This window comes from Tasmannia lanceolata, unplaced genomic scaffold (assembly GCF_043159265.1).
Source record: "Tasmannia lanceolata isolate RefF3 unplaced genomic scaffold, GAP_Taslan_0.1 ptg000037l, whole genome shotgun sequence".
NCBI lineage: Eukaryota > Viridiplantae > Streptophyta > Magnoliopsida > Canellales > Winteraceae > Tasmannia > Tasmannia lanceolata.
Window position 1 is genome coordinate 55,873,624 of NW_027518714.1, and position 16,445 is coordinate 55,890,068.

The 16,445-nt window shown below is 41.4% G+C and overlaps 1 protein-coding gene and 1 pseudogene across 1 annotated transcript; one reads left to right on the forward strand and one right to left on the reverse strand.

Annotated features, from left to right (window-relative positions):
* The first annotated feature begins 544 nt into the window (after positions 1–544).
* Positions 545–3,305, forward strand: LOC143861613 (uncharacterized; annotated as a pseudogene).
* A 1,919-nt stretch (positions 3,306–5,224) lies between these two features.
* Positions 5,225–5,920, reverse strand: LOC143861614 (UPF0481 protein At3g47200-like). The gene has a single exon (XM_077372511.1). The coding sequence runs from the start codon at positions 5,918–5,920 to the stop codon at positions 5,225–5,227; it is 696 nt and encodes a 231-aa protein (XP_077228626.1).
* Positions 5,921–16,445: the final 10,525 nt, after the last annotated feature.

The following is a 16,445-nucleotide window of genomic DNA, read 5'->3' on the forward strand; positions in this document are numbered from 1 at the left end:
TTAGTATTTTCCCAAAATTTCAGCCGAGATTACCAAAATTTCGGGAATTTCAGCAAAAAATTGTACGGGATAATATAGTAGTTTTTTTTTTTATTTCGTTCAATTTCGACGGCCAAAATTTCGGTTTCGGTGAGGTCCGAAACACATTCCAAAACTGAAATTTGAACCCTTGGATGTGCCCACATAGGTTTCATTTCCCCAAAAAAAATCCAGGTCAATTTTATGGCAGAAATTCCGTAAATTAGTTAGTGAATTCCGTAAAAAAATCCAAGTCAAGTATAATTCATTCCAAGAAGATTTCTGTGAAAAGAAAAACGCAGAAATTTCAGTCATTTGGTTCACCTGAATATAGAATTTTTATTGGTCAAAGTTTATAAATTATACCTGACTTGGTCGCTTAGCCATCTTTCTGGCTTTTCGTCCACTGATATATCAGCAAAAGAGTAGTGTTTTAATTTTTTTCGCTTCTACATAATACTGGATGAAGCCCTCAGCTCTCTCTTTTCGTACTCTTTTGTAAACCATCATGGAATTTTTTGCAAAGATGGAAGTGAAAGATCTGTTTGTCCTTGTGTCTCCTTCATTGGAATTGGATCCTGCCAACCACAACATTGAACGGAAAGTGAAATTTAGGGAGAAGCCATTATGAGATTAATATAGCAGAGTAAATTGTTCCATGAAAACTGAGTATCATAACAGTAGGAACACATAGGTAAAATAATACAAATAAGCATTCATTAAAAAAAAAACATGCCTAGGAACACATATCTTGTTAGTGTACATGGGGGGATCAGCTTTCCCTCGATTCTTTCTTGTCATCTGCCTTGGTGATTCAATGGTCGTTCACCTTCAGTCTGTTGATGACATAACTGTCATTGCTTAGCCATTCTTGCATGACTGAACATCTATGTTCAAGGTGGGCATGATTGGCAGAATTGATATTGACACAGATGTCGTTCTGGATTTTGCTAATTCCCTTGGTTTATTATCTTGTACACCAAATGGGTTGGTTTTTCTTTCTAGTCTCTCTCAAAGTCGTGCAGGCTGCTGCCGTCCTGTGTGTCTGTATGATGGGTCAGTTTTTATTTTAGAGAAATTATATGTTGAATGCACATACAGAACGGTATCTGTGGTAGGACAGAAGAAGCACCTCAAAAAGTGCGATGCTGTTGGATCAAATATCAAGGGTGTGGTACCACCAGTACCAATCTAGATGCCCATTCACCATATAAAATCTCTTTATTTTATATCGATTTTCACTCACTAATAAATGCATATTTGAGCAGTTTATTAGTAGTCATCTTAACCCTATTACATGGATTTCAATGCTATTCTATATACCTTATGTATAGTACTTCTATTTTTGAATAAAGATGCTCACTCACTAAATATACTATAGGGTGAACTCTAATATGTTAGTAGGCGTGCAAATTATTTGGAGTGTGGATCAACAGTACGTAAAAACCATATTCCCTAGGCTGAGAAACTGAAGTAGGAAATAATGTGAGACATTTGGTCTATTCCTTGTGGGTGATCAGCACCTATTTTTATGCACCTTTTTTTTTGGGTTAGTATTTTTTAACCCGGAATTTATCTAGGAACCCAGGGCAGCACCTGAAATTTTATTGATAGAAATAAAGAAGTACAAGAGAAGGTCATGTCTTGCCTCTAAAACCCATACAAAATACTAAAAAACTACACCACAATATAAAATACTTATTTAACTCGAACATTAGGAATACCGAGCTGATCACATCTAACAGCCCCCCTCGTGTCTCTTGGGAGATCCAACCAGTTCCAAAAAGTATCATTGAGTCTAGTAGAACAATCATGATTAGCCAACAAATCTGCAGCACAATTATTTTCTCTATACTTGGGAGATATGAAGCAGTTCATACTAGAAACGAGAGACACTATATCTTTGAGAAAATAATAGATAGACCACGGATGATTATTGTTGCTATTAATGAGATTAACCGGGACTTGGTTTTCAGATTCAACCAAAATATTGGTGAGGCCTAAAGTTTTGCAATATCTCAGCCCATCTAATAAGGCTCTAGTTTCGGCTACCATATTTGAAGATATACCGTAGAAATGAGCAAAAGCAAAAACAACCTTGACAAAATCTCTAACAATACATCCTCCTCAACATGAAGTTTATACCAATTAATAGGTGGCTTGCATCATATCTCATATCACCTTCATGATTTTTTGATTAGGGACGATGCTTTCCTCTATTCCCAGCTGTGTTAGAGCCAAGCTTTCCAAAAAGCTACATCTTCTAACCTTGACTTCCTTTTTCTCGTTATCTGTTATTCAATTGCCTGATGCTCTCGTTAGGGATTCTTACCTCTATCTCATACAGGCTGCCGAGCCATTGGAATTTATATATTGATTTTATAGTGAAAAGGATCCTGGATCCTGAATCAAGTTTCTCTATATCAGGTTGGAAATCCCTTCTCTGTCCGCCTGCCAAATAATCTCTATTCTTATATGGTCCGGTACTTGTTTATATTTTCGTACTATGTACTGATATACTATATGCTATGCAAACCTAAACTTTGTCTCTCTGGTCATCCTTATTCTATACCTCCAGTTGAACCCACTGATATGTACGTGAAAATTCACAGGAATTGAATTTTTCCGAGGAACAAATACAATCTTTGGATGCACTGGTTGAAATGAGTCAAGGTCAGTGGGAGGGCTGTGTCTGATCAGAAATATATACACCCGATATTATAAGCATGATTGATAGATCCCAACCTGATTTCTGTGCACCGTCTGGAGAATCACTCAGGCAGGTGCAGTTCCGGATGATCGAATTCCTCAACAACATAGTTCTAAGAATGCGAGAAAAGAAAAGAGCAGGAGATTCACCACTGCATCAAATCGAAGCCAAGGTTTTTTCACACCAAAACTCTAAGATTCTGTCCAACTAAATTCCGGCTCTCCCACAGTGGGATTTACTATACAGGCACCAGCAAGGACTTTCGAGGAAGAAGTCTGGCAAGAGCAGACTGCAATTTGTGACAATGGGAGATAATGAAGCCAAAGATGAGTTCTCTCCTAGAGAAACCAACCACGGCCACCTTCACGAAATGAATGCCCGAAGCCCCTTGTCAATAGGTCTTTTCACTCATACGACGCCAATCAAGTGTATTCTTACAGGCCTGCTTGGGTGTAGTCCGGCAATGTCGCATAGGATTTGTATAGATGAATCTTCAATGACAGTTTTACGTCATTCACTAAGAACAAGTTGGCAGATAAAGAGGCTGAATGATACTGCACATTTGAGGCTTCTTTAGGCACAAATTGGAGATGCAAAGATGCTTCCTTCTTGGATTCAGCTGGGCATTATGGTTGATTATTTACCCTAGAATTACTTTCTTCTGACCGATTGGTTCCTCATCTCAGATCTCCATAATTTGCATTTTCATTGGATTGAATGTTCCTGGGCGCAATATCTCTGCATCGTCAGGTACCCAATTCAGCATCCGTTAGTTAATAAAAGGAAAGGAACTGTTTGATTAGCGAAAGGCCAATTCCAGATGTGGGATGGGTGATGATGAACTGCGTGGTGATAAACAACTGACGAGTCCAACTCCAGTTAACAATAAGGTCTTTTTGATCAGAGCAGAGATGGAGAAGGAAATATGGAATGTGATTTCTATCTACATGTTTCAAAGCTCCTAACTCCAAAAGATGCAGGATTGGAGCTGTCCTCGTTTCTTTTTATTTTTTTTTGCCATAATATTTTTTCTGTGGCAGTTCTTAGCACAAGAGAGCAACCCATTTCACAATTTTGACAACGGAAATGATATCAGTGCCACCAGTTTTTGTTATAAGCTTAAATGCATCTTGTCTTTTGGTATTTAAAGAGCTATCAAAAGGTTATTACAGTTCCCAAAATGCTCTTACAAGCCTTTTAAAAAAGAAAAGATAAGCTAGGACCGTGCAATTATTAAAACATGGTTGTGCTGATATCATTTCCCTTTTGACAATTAGCTTAAAAATGTCATTTCTTTTTATTGTGAGAGGCTGTTTAAAGCCAGTGCTTGATATGTATGTTTCTAGCCTTGTTGTGATGGGATTGTATTCATCCTGAAAAAGGATGCTTGATCAAAGTTTAGTGTGGGGGAATGATCTTGATTTCACATATACATACAAGCCTCCATACAGAACCCCCAATACTTGCCTTTTACAATTGATCGTAAAAGAGACCTTTTCATACTAGGTCACTATCTCAAATTCTGTCAACATTTGGTGCAGTCTTCCATGCATTTTTGAATGACAATAGCCGAAGGAGAATTCAAAGGCTCCTCCTTAGAGTATTTACAAAACATTTCAGTGCTTATCTCACACACATAACACACATTGAGAGGCTTAGTGATGTTAGAAAGTTTCTGTTTTGTGGCCTTATGGGTAGGGCAAGCTCTAAAATTAGCAAGTGTTACAAACGGCAATAGCCTTTGCTTTTGTTGATTTGGCATGTCGCTAAATTAGCAACCATGAGAGCCGAAATTGAAGAGGCTAAGGTTGGAAAGAGAGAAGCTTGATGGAAGATAATTAGTGTATATAGCCTTACAGTTTGCAGTGAGATGGCAGGTAATTACATTACAAGCTCAGAGGCTAGAAATTAAATAGCTGTATAAAGCATTACATTATAAGGTCAGAAGCTAAAATACAAGGTATTATTAGTAATGTTAAATATAGAAAGTTAGGGAATAGAAGCACAGGCAAATAGGATCAGCATTTAATGGTCATCCAACTAGCCCATCATGAAATCACACTTCTTCAGAGGAGCATACAACTCTCTTCATAAAGTCTTCAATACTTTATATATATGCCGCAAGTGAGCCTTTTGTAAGCAATATAACACCAACACAAACATTTGAAAGCCTACGCTGATTTATCTGACGCATTCAAGTAACTGGCGCATCAGGCAAACCAAATGGCATAACCATCAACTTATAAAGTTCCTTGTTTTTTAATGTAGTTTTCCTTTCATCTCCTTCTTGTATCTGGATTTGATGATAACCACTCTCAAATTGATTTTAGAGAACAATTTTACTACATACAACATATCTAACATGTCTTGTAATAGGAGTGATACAACCGAAGTTAATGAACAAGCCCATAATTCAGCAAAGATGATTTGACAGAAAAAGGGGGTTAATCGAGCTTCAAAAGTATGCATGAAGGTGACTAAAACATCGTGCTAACTTCAATATCGGTTATTATACTTCAAAGATAGTAATCCAGTGATGGTTTGGATAATGGTGCAGACCAAAAGCAAAGTTGCTGCAATGAGAGCAATGAGAGTCCAAGGATTTTTTAAGTAATTCTCCTTGAGGGTAGAACCCCACTCGTGAAGTCGTCTCCTCCACTTCGTTCTCGTGATGCAATACTCATTCAACGTCAGAGCCATATCATGTAGTTTATAACTGTAGCAAGGGTTGAATCCCATGTCATTTCTTATCTTTTGAAAGAATTTGGGGACTGCCTCATCATTCCATATGGTTTGCATTGCATTTATATTTCTGATCATTGATGAATCCTTGGCCGAATTGACGAGGGCACTCATGAAGTCGATATAGGAACTCACTTGTTGGCTTGTGCCCGCATGAAGATGCTCAAAGGCCACAAGATTGAGGAGCACTGATTCAGTGGGAAAAGTAGGAAAGTGGATTCGGAATATGGGGACTCTGAGGACACCATTATCAAATCTAATTCCATCGTTGAGGTTGTTGGTTTCACTCTTCATCAACTGAACTTGGGCCTTTTCGTTAAGATGGCTAGCAGACAAAATTTGAACAGGTTTCAAATCCAAATAATCTGAAACATTTCCATGTGGTTGTCCAATCACCAACTTCCAAGTTAAGTCCAACAGGTGCAGACCTTCGTAGGAGCCCAATTCCATTCCTCGGTCTACTTGAAATAAAAAAATTGCTCTGTCGAATGAAGTAGAACACCAGATCATTTATGTACGCATTAGCCTGCATTTTGAAGTTAGAATATGAGTAACTACTGAACACATTTTTTACTGTTATAATATCATCATCACAAAAAATGGTAAGAAAAAAAAATTAAATCTTGCTTAAATGATTACCATGTTTGTCAAGGGTGATAATAAGGCATCTTTTTTTATTTCTCTAAGCTATTGATTATTCATATGCAGATCAGGGTGGAGACTTGGACTTAGGGATGCAACAGGTCGGGTTGGGCCGGGTTTTTCAAAACCCAAGCCCAATCCTGGATCTCATTATCTTAGCTCAGGCCCACCCTGACGCTGAGTCAGGGCCTAAGAAACCTCAACCCAAGCCTGCCATGCCGGGCTCAGCCCAGCCCAGGCCCGCCCTGATTGACCCTGAATTCTAAAAAAACACACCCGAGTTGCACCCCTAGCTAGACAATGTCACAAATCCTTTAGATCTGACTAAATGGGCAGAAGTGTGACAAATAGTGTGGGTCGATTTGAGTTTCCCATGTAAGACGTAGACACCAACACTTATTTAATCGGATGAGACTCGGATATTTTTTTAAAATTCCACCAACTGTCCCAAATCTGAATATATTTTGCTATATTGTATAAAAACATCTTTCGTATTTTTTCAACTTAATATATAGTGTAAACAGGGTCGGGCTGGGCCAGGTTGGGTTGGCCCTTGGTATCAACCCTGAGCCCGATTCGACCCTGGCTCGAGCCTGCAAAAGTGAACCCAAGCCCGCCCTCAGGGTTGGAAAATCCAGCTCAGATCCTGTTCGAGCTCAGGGCAGGCCAGGGCGGGTACGAGCTCACAGGGCCAAACTTGCACCCCTAGTAGTTGGACTCATTTGATTGGCTAGTGATAAACAACCCAGTCACCCAAGATTTATTCCTTATTTTTGTGAATCAAAAATGTGACTGTTGCTAATGATAAAAGTTACTAATCTTAGATGTGTTAGAACTTTCTTACCCTAGGAGGCCTTGCATCAGGAAATTCTTGTTTTGGACATGGTTTTGGAAGATTCATGGGCTTAACGTTTTGCTTTAGCATGTTGCTAAACTTTACTCCAACATATATACCAAACGAAAATGGGTGAGAATGGAAAGCTTAATATGGGAGCTTTCATCTCTGGTCATTGGTCCCTCTTCCCTACTCTTTCATGTTTTGCTTGAGAGAGAGAGAGAGAGAGAGAGAGAGAGAGAGAGAGAGAGAGAGATTTCATGTCAAAGGAAACGATCTCCAATTTATCAAAGAGAGTGAATGGAAGAGAAGAACAAGGGGCATTTCTGGGTTGTCTTCAAGCTCGGGAAAGAGCAAAGGTTCTTCATCAGATTGAAGAAATTGGAAAGCGGCAATGGAACAAGGTCTAACTCTCTCTTGAAGTAAAAGAAGAGTTTTCTTTGATTTGAATGCTGAATTTCCAAGGGATCGATCCAGGTAATGCTGGTTTAACATTTGGTATCAGAGCTTCTAGTTGGAGGCATTCAAATCTGGAGAAAATCGTCTTTCTTTGAAAAATGGAGAGTATGGCAAGTCGCCGGAAAACCCTCGTTGTCGGCGACTAGAGAAGGTTTCTGGTGAGCGGTCTGTGTCGTTGTGTTCACCTCCGACCGATGGACCACCACATGATCATTTGAGGTCGATCCGATGGCTGGAAAAGTGAGAATGATACATACCTAGATGGGTCCCACTTAGGATTTAGCAATATCCAAATTAGCTTTTGATATTAATGTGATTCTTGGCAATAGTTTTAGTAGTTATCTATATTTAGTAGGAGATGGGATTTGATAAGAATATTGGCTACTCTTAGAATAGGAAGTTATTATTTAATTAGGAAGTAGATTTGGGTAGGATTCTTATTATGTAGGAAAGTTACTTAGAATTATGAGATATAAGTAAATTGTAATCTTTTATTTCATCAATGAAGAAATTATTCTAGAAATTGTGTTTCTGCACAAAGGAGGATTGATCCTTCCTTCGAAGTGGATCAAGAGGCCGATCTTCCCTCTAAGATGATCACAATTGTTACGAACCGATTTGGGTTCGTAACAATTGGTATCAGAGCGGCACGATCCGTTATCATGTCGAAGCAAATCGAAAGAGCAATGGATCAGTGGGATGAGAATATAAGAGAGATCCTAAGGCATCTATCTTCTATGAAGGTCAAGTTCAATGAGATAGCATTATCGTTTGGCGTGAAGTCAAAAGAACTACCATGTCTCATGGAAGATTTGAGCGAGAGCACCGTCGAAAAGCCTTGCACAATAAAAAGGAAACGACGAAACAGAAAAAGAGGAGACAAGAACAAGCGCGAAAGAGATCATATAGAAGAGAAGAGGCCACAAAAGAAAGTCGTCGCCTATTTTCAATGTCGTCGAGTTCGACGAGTTCGTCTCCAAAAATCTGCTATGTCCAATGCCATCGAGAAGATTCTCATCCAAGACCATTCATGCATCCAAATCGCAATTATTTCAAAAAAGCATGGCAAAAGAGCTTTGATGAACGACATGATGATATTCATTTGAAGATGAAGTTGTCCTGGCCCTTGATGACAACATGCGAAACGACGACTAATTACGAGATGAAGGGAAGAAGAAAGGGACGCAAGATCTCATTTTTCACCAACCATTGCTTAATCTTCAACCTTGAGGACAAGGTTGATTTCAATGGTGGTGGAATGATACGTACCTAGATGGGTCCCACTTAGGATTTAGCAATATCTAAATTAGCTTTTGATATTAATGTGATTCTTCGCAATAGTTTTAGTAGTTATCTATATTTAGTAGGAGATGGGGATTTGATTAGAATATTGGCTACTCTTGGAATAGCAAGTTAATATTTTATTTTTTGGTAGGATTCTTATTATGTAGGAAAGTTATTTAGAATTCTGAGATATAAATAAATTGTAATCTTTTATTTCATCAATGAAGAAATTATTCTAGAAATTGTGTTTCTGCACAAAGGAGGATTGATCCTTCCCTCGAAGTGGATCAAGAGGCCGATCCTCCCTCTAAGAACATCACAATCGTTACGAACCGAACCGATTCGGGTTCGTAACAGAGAACCTATCCTTTAAGTGGTGGCGGTTTTCTATAAATAAACTGATCCAACTGGTTTGGAAACTAGCCTGGCGGGCCGGGACTTTGACCGAAAAATCTAGGTTGGACCCGGATGCCCAGCTCGATTAAGGATCTGCATAAGAACAAAAAGAGAGGAGGTCAGCATCACCATGACGAGCGTGTCACTAAGGAGGGCGGACCAGGAGCGGGCAGTCGGGTTTTCTGGAGTGCCGAACTGGAGACGACCGGTTCTACAGGCCGATTTTGTCCGAACTGGCTCCCTATGTCTTGTGATGGTTCTGGGGCCAGTTTGGCCATCTCTCAGCCGGTTCGAATCGGTTTCAAGACCCTCTCTTGTCCCTCTACGTATTTGTGATGCCCCAAGGAGACGTGTGCCTCTAGTTTTTGTGATGTTTTGGGTTACCGTTGTTGGGTTCTTGAGGCAGATTTGTGGTTGGCCATATATACTAGAATGCTTTATTACATAAAGTATGTTTGTGGTGTGCATTCCTTGCTTCTTTTTTAGCACCCTAGGTGGATTGTGTATGTATATGAATGGATTTATGGTGGATTGCCTTGAAATATTTTGCTTGTGTATAAGTTCTTGGAATCATGAAACAAGTGATGCCAAGAGAATTCTTACTGATGTGTGAGGCTCAAATTGAAGAAAATGTATGTTTGCTGGGAATTTGCAACTTTAAAATTGTATAAGAGCTCGACAGCGGACGTTTACTAAACCATGCGAGAGCCGGAAGGATCTAAAACTCTAGCCTACTGTGAGTACGGATACGGACTATAACACTCTTTCCTACTGCAGGCAAGGAGGAATAAGATAACTTGATAAACTACCTTCAGGCATACAAGCAATATCTGTTGTTACTCTACTCCTTCCTACTAGCCGGAAGGATTGGACTCTATACCGCCGATACCGATACTGGACTGGACTGGACAGAGGGATTGTACCACAGCTTGAGACGAGACTGGAACGAGCCGGAGGCTTCGGTTTTAGACCCACTTACCGAACTATAGCGAACGGAGAGAAACAAACCGAAGTGACTATTGCTGCCCCGAGCAATACCAGTGAATACTCTACTCCTTCCTTGCTAGCAACAGGATGTTAGAGATTCTCCCAACTAGCAAGCACCGTTCTCGCAACGGTTCTCCACTCGCCTGGACCTCCTCTTCAGTCCGTCGCCTTCCAGAGTAAGCCTAAGGCTTGAATCTCTGGATTGAAAGGTAGGTCCTTGGAACAATGGGAAGGAGGTCTCATTCAATGTTTAGTATTCTATCGATCGAATGGGAGTCAACTACTTATTCCATGCCCGGAAGAGGCCGGAGAGAAATGAATAAGGAATTCGCCTCTTAGTTAGCTGCTTCCGCTGACTGACTGCTTTCATATCCCTAGGACCAATCAAATCGAGTCCGTATCCCATGCTGCTATCCGCAACGGGGGCTCTCAGAGGAGGTCTTAACAGAACCTTTCCTTTCTCCCCCGCTGCAGAGGGTTCGATCGACTAAGAGAACGAGATGAATGCCAAGGTCTAGAGACTCAGATCTTGATGCAGAGCATTCCTCCGAAAGAAAGAAGATCTGGATTCTGGATCTATCTATTCCTTTCCACGGCTGGGTCGTTTTCCACATAAGGCTGAGTCCGGGGAATGCTTTATCTCATCAGTGCATAGCTTGAATTCACCAGCTATCGATCTTCTGCGACTGACCGTAGGACTATCTCGCTCCTCTCCTTCGAGTCGAGACTCCTCGCCATCCTATTCATCGGTGGTTGATGCCGGAAGGCAAGAGGTGCAGGAGTGATAGGCGGATAATTGTCATCTCTGGAAATAGCCCCACCTATAAAGTCCCATCCCCTTGAATCCGATTTCTCGGGCGTCAAAGATTCTATTGAAGGTTGAATCGTTCACTCCTCGGTAGAGCCAGATAAAAGAGAATGAAGAAGGGGTGGGAAAGGAGCGAGAGGATGCGGGCTCCTTTCGCATTTTTCGGGGGTTTACAAGTAGTGAATGAGGTTGCATTGGATCGGACAGCTTTTAGGTCTTACCCTCTTTTGACTGCCTAATTAGAGGACGGCGCGAAGCGTAGTCACTTCCGGAATGAATGAGTGCAGCAAAGTCTCTTATCTTCCCCCTACGCCCTAAGAAGGAAAAACTGAGCAAGATAGCTTCAGCTTCCATTGAGCGTTGAGAGAGAAATCGAGATGTGAGAAAAAGAATAGCTTTTCTTCAGCTCTTCACTAGCCATTGCCAATCCTGTTCTCGATGGGAAAGCTTTACCTTAAGTGGAGTGGCCAGGCTCTGATCTGATTCCTCTTCGCGACTCTGAACGAATGCTGTCGGCATTCAATCATACATATTCAAAGTGTGCCGCGAGTCACCTTAGAGAAAGAGAAATAACTTATAATGATTGCTAGCAGATGTTATGAAAGAAGGGATACAAGGAGGAGAGACTGGGGAATGTTTGTTAACTATACGAGAATTCCTCTGATTCCTCCATTCCAACCAGGTTTTCAGGAATAAGCACTGCAAGAATGGCGATACCCCCTGCAGTTACCTCTAAAAGGAATGATCTCGGGCATCAATCTAAAGAGAGTTTGGTAGCTTTCCCTTTACACGGGCAATTTCCTTATCTAATTAAATTAAAGGAAAAGGAAGAACTCGCTTTCGCTAGGCACCAAGGCTTCTTTCACTCCTAACTTCCCTTGAGCCTGGTTAAGAAAGGAAAGCCGGTCCAATCCCAGCTTCTGAAACAAGAGAAAAGATCACAGCGGCAAAGACCTAAGAGAAAGGAGCTATATTATCGAGCTCGAGCCTTCTTCTTCATCTGCACCTGCAAAGAGCGGATAGGGAAAGAGAACTCCTAAACCAAACCGAAAAGCAGTCTATTTCTTATATATTATATACGAGACCGCCCCGCCATTCCTCATTCAAGATAGGCACAGGGAGGAAAGAGAGAAGCGCATCCAAAACAAAAGCCAGTTCCAGCAGAGTCAAAGTCAAATAATAAGGGCCTGGAGCCCGGTACTCCTTCTTCAAGCTATCACGCCCATCCAAGCCTATTGCTTCTGTAACAGCAAAAACACTGACCGCTACTACTTCCACTACTACAGCTACTGGCTCTTCCCCTCGGATTCTTTCCTTCGCTTTAGGGAAGGTTGAAAGTTAAGCCGAAGGAGAGAAAAGTGAATCGATCATTCCCCGGCTACAGAGCATGCCACTATGCTTAACACATGCAATTGCTTTCCTTGGCACTGTAGCGGCACTGTAGTTAGTTACTTGTCTCCCCTCGCCCTCGGTGACCTACCTGGAGAGCTAACTGCCAAGAAGCAACAACTACTTTTTTTCTTCTTCACCGCTAACTATTCGTTCAGAGTCGGCAAGAGCAATCAGAGTTTATGAAAGCATTCCCATAGGATAGGAGCATTCGTTAGCTAATTCATCTTAGCTCTTTTGATTCTTTTTGAAGGGAATGAGATTTTCAGGATTACTGCTAAATTGAAGAGATTGAAAGTGGAATTAAGTTCCTTAAACAAAACTAGCTACAGTAATATTTCTGCTAGAGTGCTTGATAAGAAGCAAGATCTTGATGAGGCTCAAAAGCAGTTGTATTTGGGCAACCTGGGTATGGCTGAGGATGTTAAGACTCTGCTGGTTGAATACACTGATCTATTGGCTGCTGAAGAGAGCTTTTTCAAGCAGAGAGCTAGAGTTAAATGGCTATCTCTTGGAGATCAAAATACATCCTTTTTTCATAAAAAGATGAATGGTAATAGATCTAGGAATAAGGTGTTATGTATTCATGATCAGGAGGGGAATAGGCTTGAGGGAGAGCAAGCTGTCCACAAAGAAGCTATCAGATTCTTTCTGATCTTTTGGGTAAAGCCCATGTTCCTCCTATTGGGACTAAGGAAAAACTCAGCAGCATTATGAAGACCAGATTGTCTATTGATCAAGGCAATTCTCTTGTTCTTCCTGTGAGTGATAAAGAGATTAAAAGTGCTTTATTTTCTATTAAAGCTCAAAAAGCCCCTGGGCCGGATGGCTATAATGCTCAATTTTTCCAGCACAATTGGGAAGTGATTGGTCCTGATCTCATACAAGCTGTCAAAGCTTTCCTAAATGATGGGAAATCTATCAGATCATGGAATTGCACTAGCTTATCTCTCATCCCTAAAAGTCCTAATCCTAACACAATGAAAGAGTTCAGGCCTATAGCCTGTTGCAATGTGATTTACAAGGTTATATCAAAGATCTTATGTGCCAGAATCAAACCTGTGCTGCCTCAGTTGATTAGTCAAACTCAGTCTGCTTTTGTGCATGATAGATCAATTGCTGACAACATTCTCCTCATGCAGGAGATTGTGAGGGGTTATCATAGGGATAGAGGATCTCCTAGGTGTGCCATCAAGGTGGATCTTCAAAAGGCATATGACTCTGCTAGTTGGAGCTTTCTGCAGTATATTTTGGAAGTCATTCAGATGCCTGATAAAATGATTCAATGGATCCTTCAATGTGTTACTTCAGCAAAATTTTCCATAAGTCTCAATGGTTATTTGGATGGTTTTTTTGAAGGGGCTAGAGGTCTGAGACAAGGAGATCCCCTATCTACTTATCTCTTTCTCTTAGTCATGGAGGCCTTTCATGTGTGCTAGATGACTATAGCAAACTTCCTGGGTTCCAGTTTCATCCCAAGTGCTCTGAGATGCAAATCCATCATGTGAGTTTTGCCGATGACCTATTTGTTTTGACTGGAGCTACATCTGATTCTATTCAGTTGATTAAGGATGCTCTTGATGAATTTGAGAGAATGGCTGGCTTAAAGCCAAATTTATCTAAGAGTTCCATTTTCTTTGCTTGAGTTGGGCCTGAGGATAGAGTGAATCTCTGCAATTTATTGGGTATGAGTGAAGGGATCTTCCCTGTCAAGTACTTGGGTGTCCCTCTGATCTCCACTAAACTCAGTTACTCTGATTGCCATGTTCTGGTTGAGAAGATTCTAAAAAGAGTGACTAGCTGGACTACTAGATACTTAAGCTATGCTGGGAGAGTTCAACTAGTAATCTCTGTGCTTTTTAGCATGCAAGTTTACTGGTGCTCCCTTTTTGTGCTTCCCAAGATAATTATTACTGAGATTCAAGGTAAACTTAAAGCCTTTATATGGACTGGTATTGACCTAAAAACTTCTGGTGCCAAAGTGTCATGGAAAGACCATCCAATTCCTATTCCTATTCCTCGAGCTAGAAGGAATACCATTTATGTACCACATTCCATCCCCTTCGGGAAGTCATTCAGATTGCCCTTTCCTCAGTCGCTTTAGCACGCTTTCTGCCCGCTTAGGACAAGGGCTCGAGACAGCGACTCCCACAGCATTAGCCCAGAAGCTTGTCCTCAATCCCAGAAATGCGAGTCAAAGAGCAGGTTCCATAAAGAGGTGCCGTCACTGTAATGTAATAAGAGTTCAAAATGGAATGATCAGCTTGAGTTGACACCTTTCGTTCACCAATACTGGTAGAGTAGGAAAGAGTGGCAATGCCTAATGGAATGGATACGCATGCGAGCTTGGTTGCCAAGTATAGTAAGGATAGCAATCTCGTCCCTTTCGTCCAAAAAAGCATAGGTTAAAACAACGATTTTCCCCTTACTGTTGGAACGCTTGAGTTCAAGCTTTCAGAAGTTCAGTGCGACAGGAGCTTACACCGGTCAAAGGTTGCCGGCCCCTCGACCCCGCAAGGTACTATTGAGGAGCTCTTTGGTCCCGTCGCCTTATCGTTCCTATCCGCAGCTTTCCTTCAGAAAGAGCAAACTCGAGTGGAAGCCTTCTTCGTTCAGTCAGATCGGATCTGTGGCGAGATGGATAATATAAGCCGGGTTTCGCCAGACAATTGCGTTCCTCTCCCGAGAGGATGACTCCCCCCTTGGGCTAGCCACATGGCCCCACCTATCATTCCGACCTTCCATTACAAAAGACAGCTTCCACTCTTCTTATCGATAAAGAAATGAGTGAACCAGACATGTATGTTGATTAGACACAAGTAACTGAAGCACACTAAACTCAAGGCTTCTTTAATGACAAGATTAGGTCCGACATGCATGTGTTAAGCATATCATTTCTGCCTTGTTCTTTCGGGCAAACCAGTACCCGACGAGGTACCACTTCTCCTTGAGCTATGATCTCGATTCTCATATTCAATTGATGGAACGATTTTTCTATTATTATAGAATGGTGGCTAAACCAGTTTCAGATTTAGGAAAGCGTGCTCTTGAGGTTTTTTTTGTTGTAACGAACGAGGAGCTATAAGGCTTGACTATTGACCTTACTTCAAAGCCGGAGGCAAAGGACGATAACTAGGAGCAGGAAGCCATTCATTCATTGGGTCGCTACATGAAATAGAAGTTAATCAACCAGATTTGGCAACCTTATTTTGTTCTAGCCGGGATTCGGAATTCTTCCATCCGCTATAGGGGCTAAACCTATCAAGACCATTTCCACTCGGTAGCGACTTCCCAAACTTGAATTTTTCCATCTCCCCTAGTGCCAAAAGTCATAAAAAAACGACTTTTTGGGCGGTCGCTACTAAGTGAAAGAGGCCTTTGAACAAAAAACACGGGTTTTCGTGAAATTCCACTTTTTGGATGTCCTCTCTGAGCTAAAATCTGGTTTCAATCAAAACGGGAAACAGCAAATGTGTCTGATTTGTCAGCCCTCCCCTTAGTGATTTTGTCTTGCAACGATTTTTTCCGGGGTTTTGTCGAGCAGGTCATCTTTTTAATCCGATCCTGAGCTTACTTCGGCCTGCCTAACTGACTAAGTCCCATCCCGTCGAAGTTGATTTCACACAGGATGATCGATTGGATACCTTGATACCGCTCTTTGGCCTTGATTGATCCAATTACTCGACACATCTACTCTTAATAAATTTGGCAACATTGACCGCTTTCTGAAGGGAATCACATTAGCGGATGGAATGTCCTAAACCTCTTCCTCCACGTACTCCAGTGGAAAGGCTTCCCCTTCGGCTTGGGGTTCTTCCCTTGTCCAAGCAAACTGCACCTATTAAAAGGAAGCCATTCTTGTCTCGAGATCCAGCTTTCGGAGTGTAATACCCCCGGAGGGGAAGAGAGCAGACGGAGCGGGCGAAAGGGGCGAGGTCCGATACGCGTCTCGCTGCTGAAAGAGTGCAAACCTATTCTATGGGCAAGGTTGGTTAAGACAAAGAGCCAGAGAGACCTCTGGACATAAGAGGAGGCTATTGCTAAAGATCCAGCTACCATAGTTTGACGCGAATCCGCACTTCGAGGGTAAAGCCCTGACCCAGCCATCGGACCAGTGATAGTCTATTTCGTTCAAACCGATTCTACCATTCTTAGTCCATTAAGTCAAAGCAAAC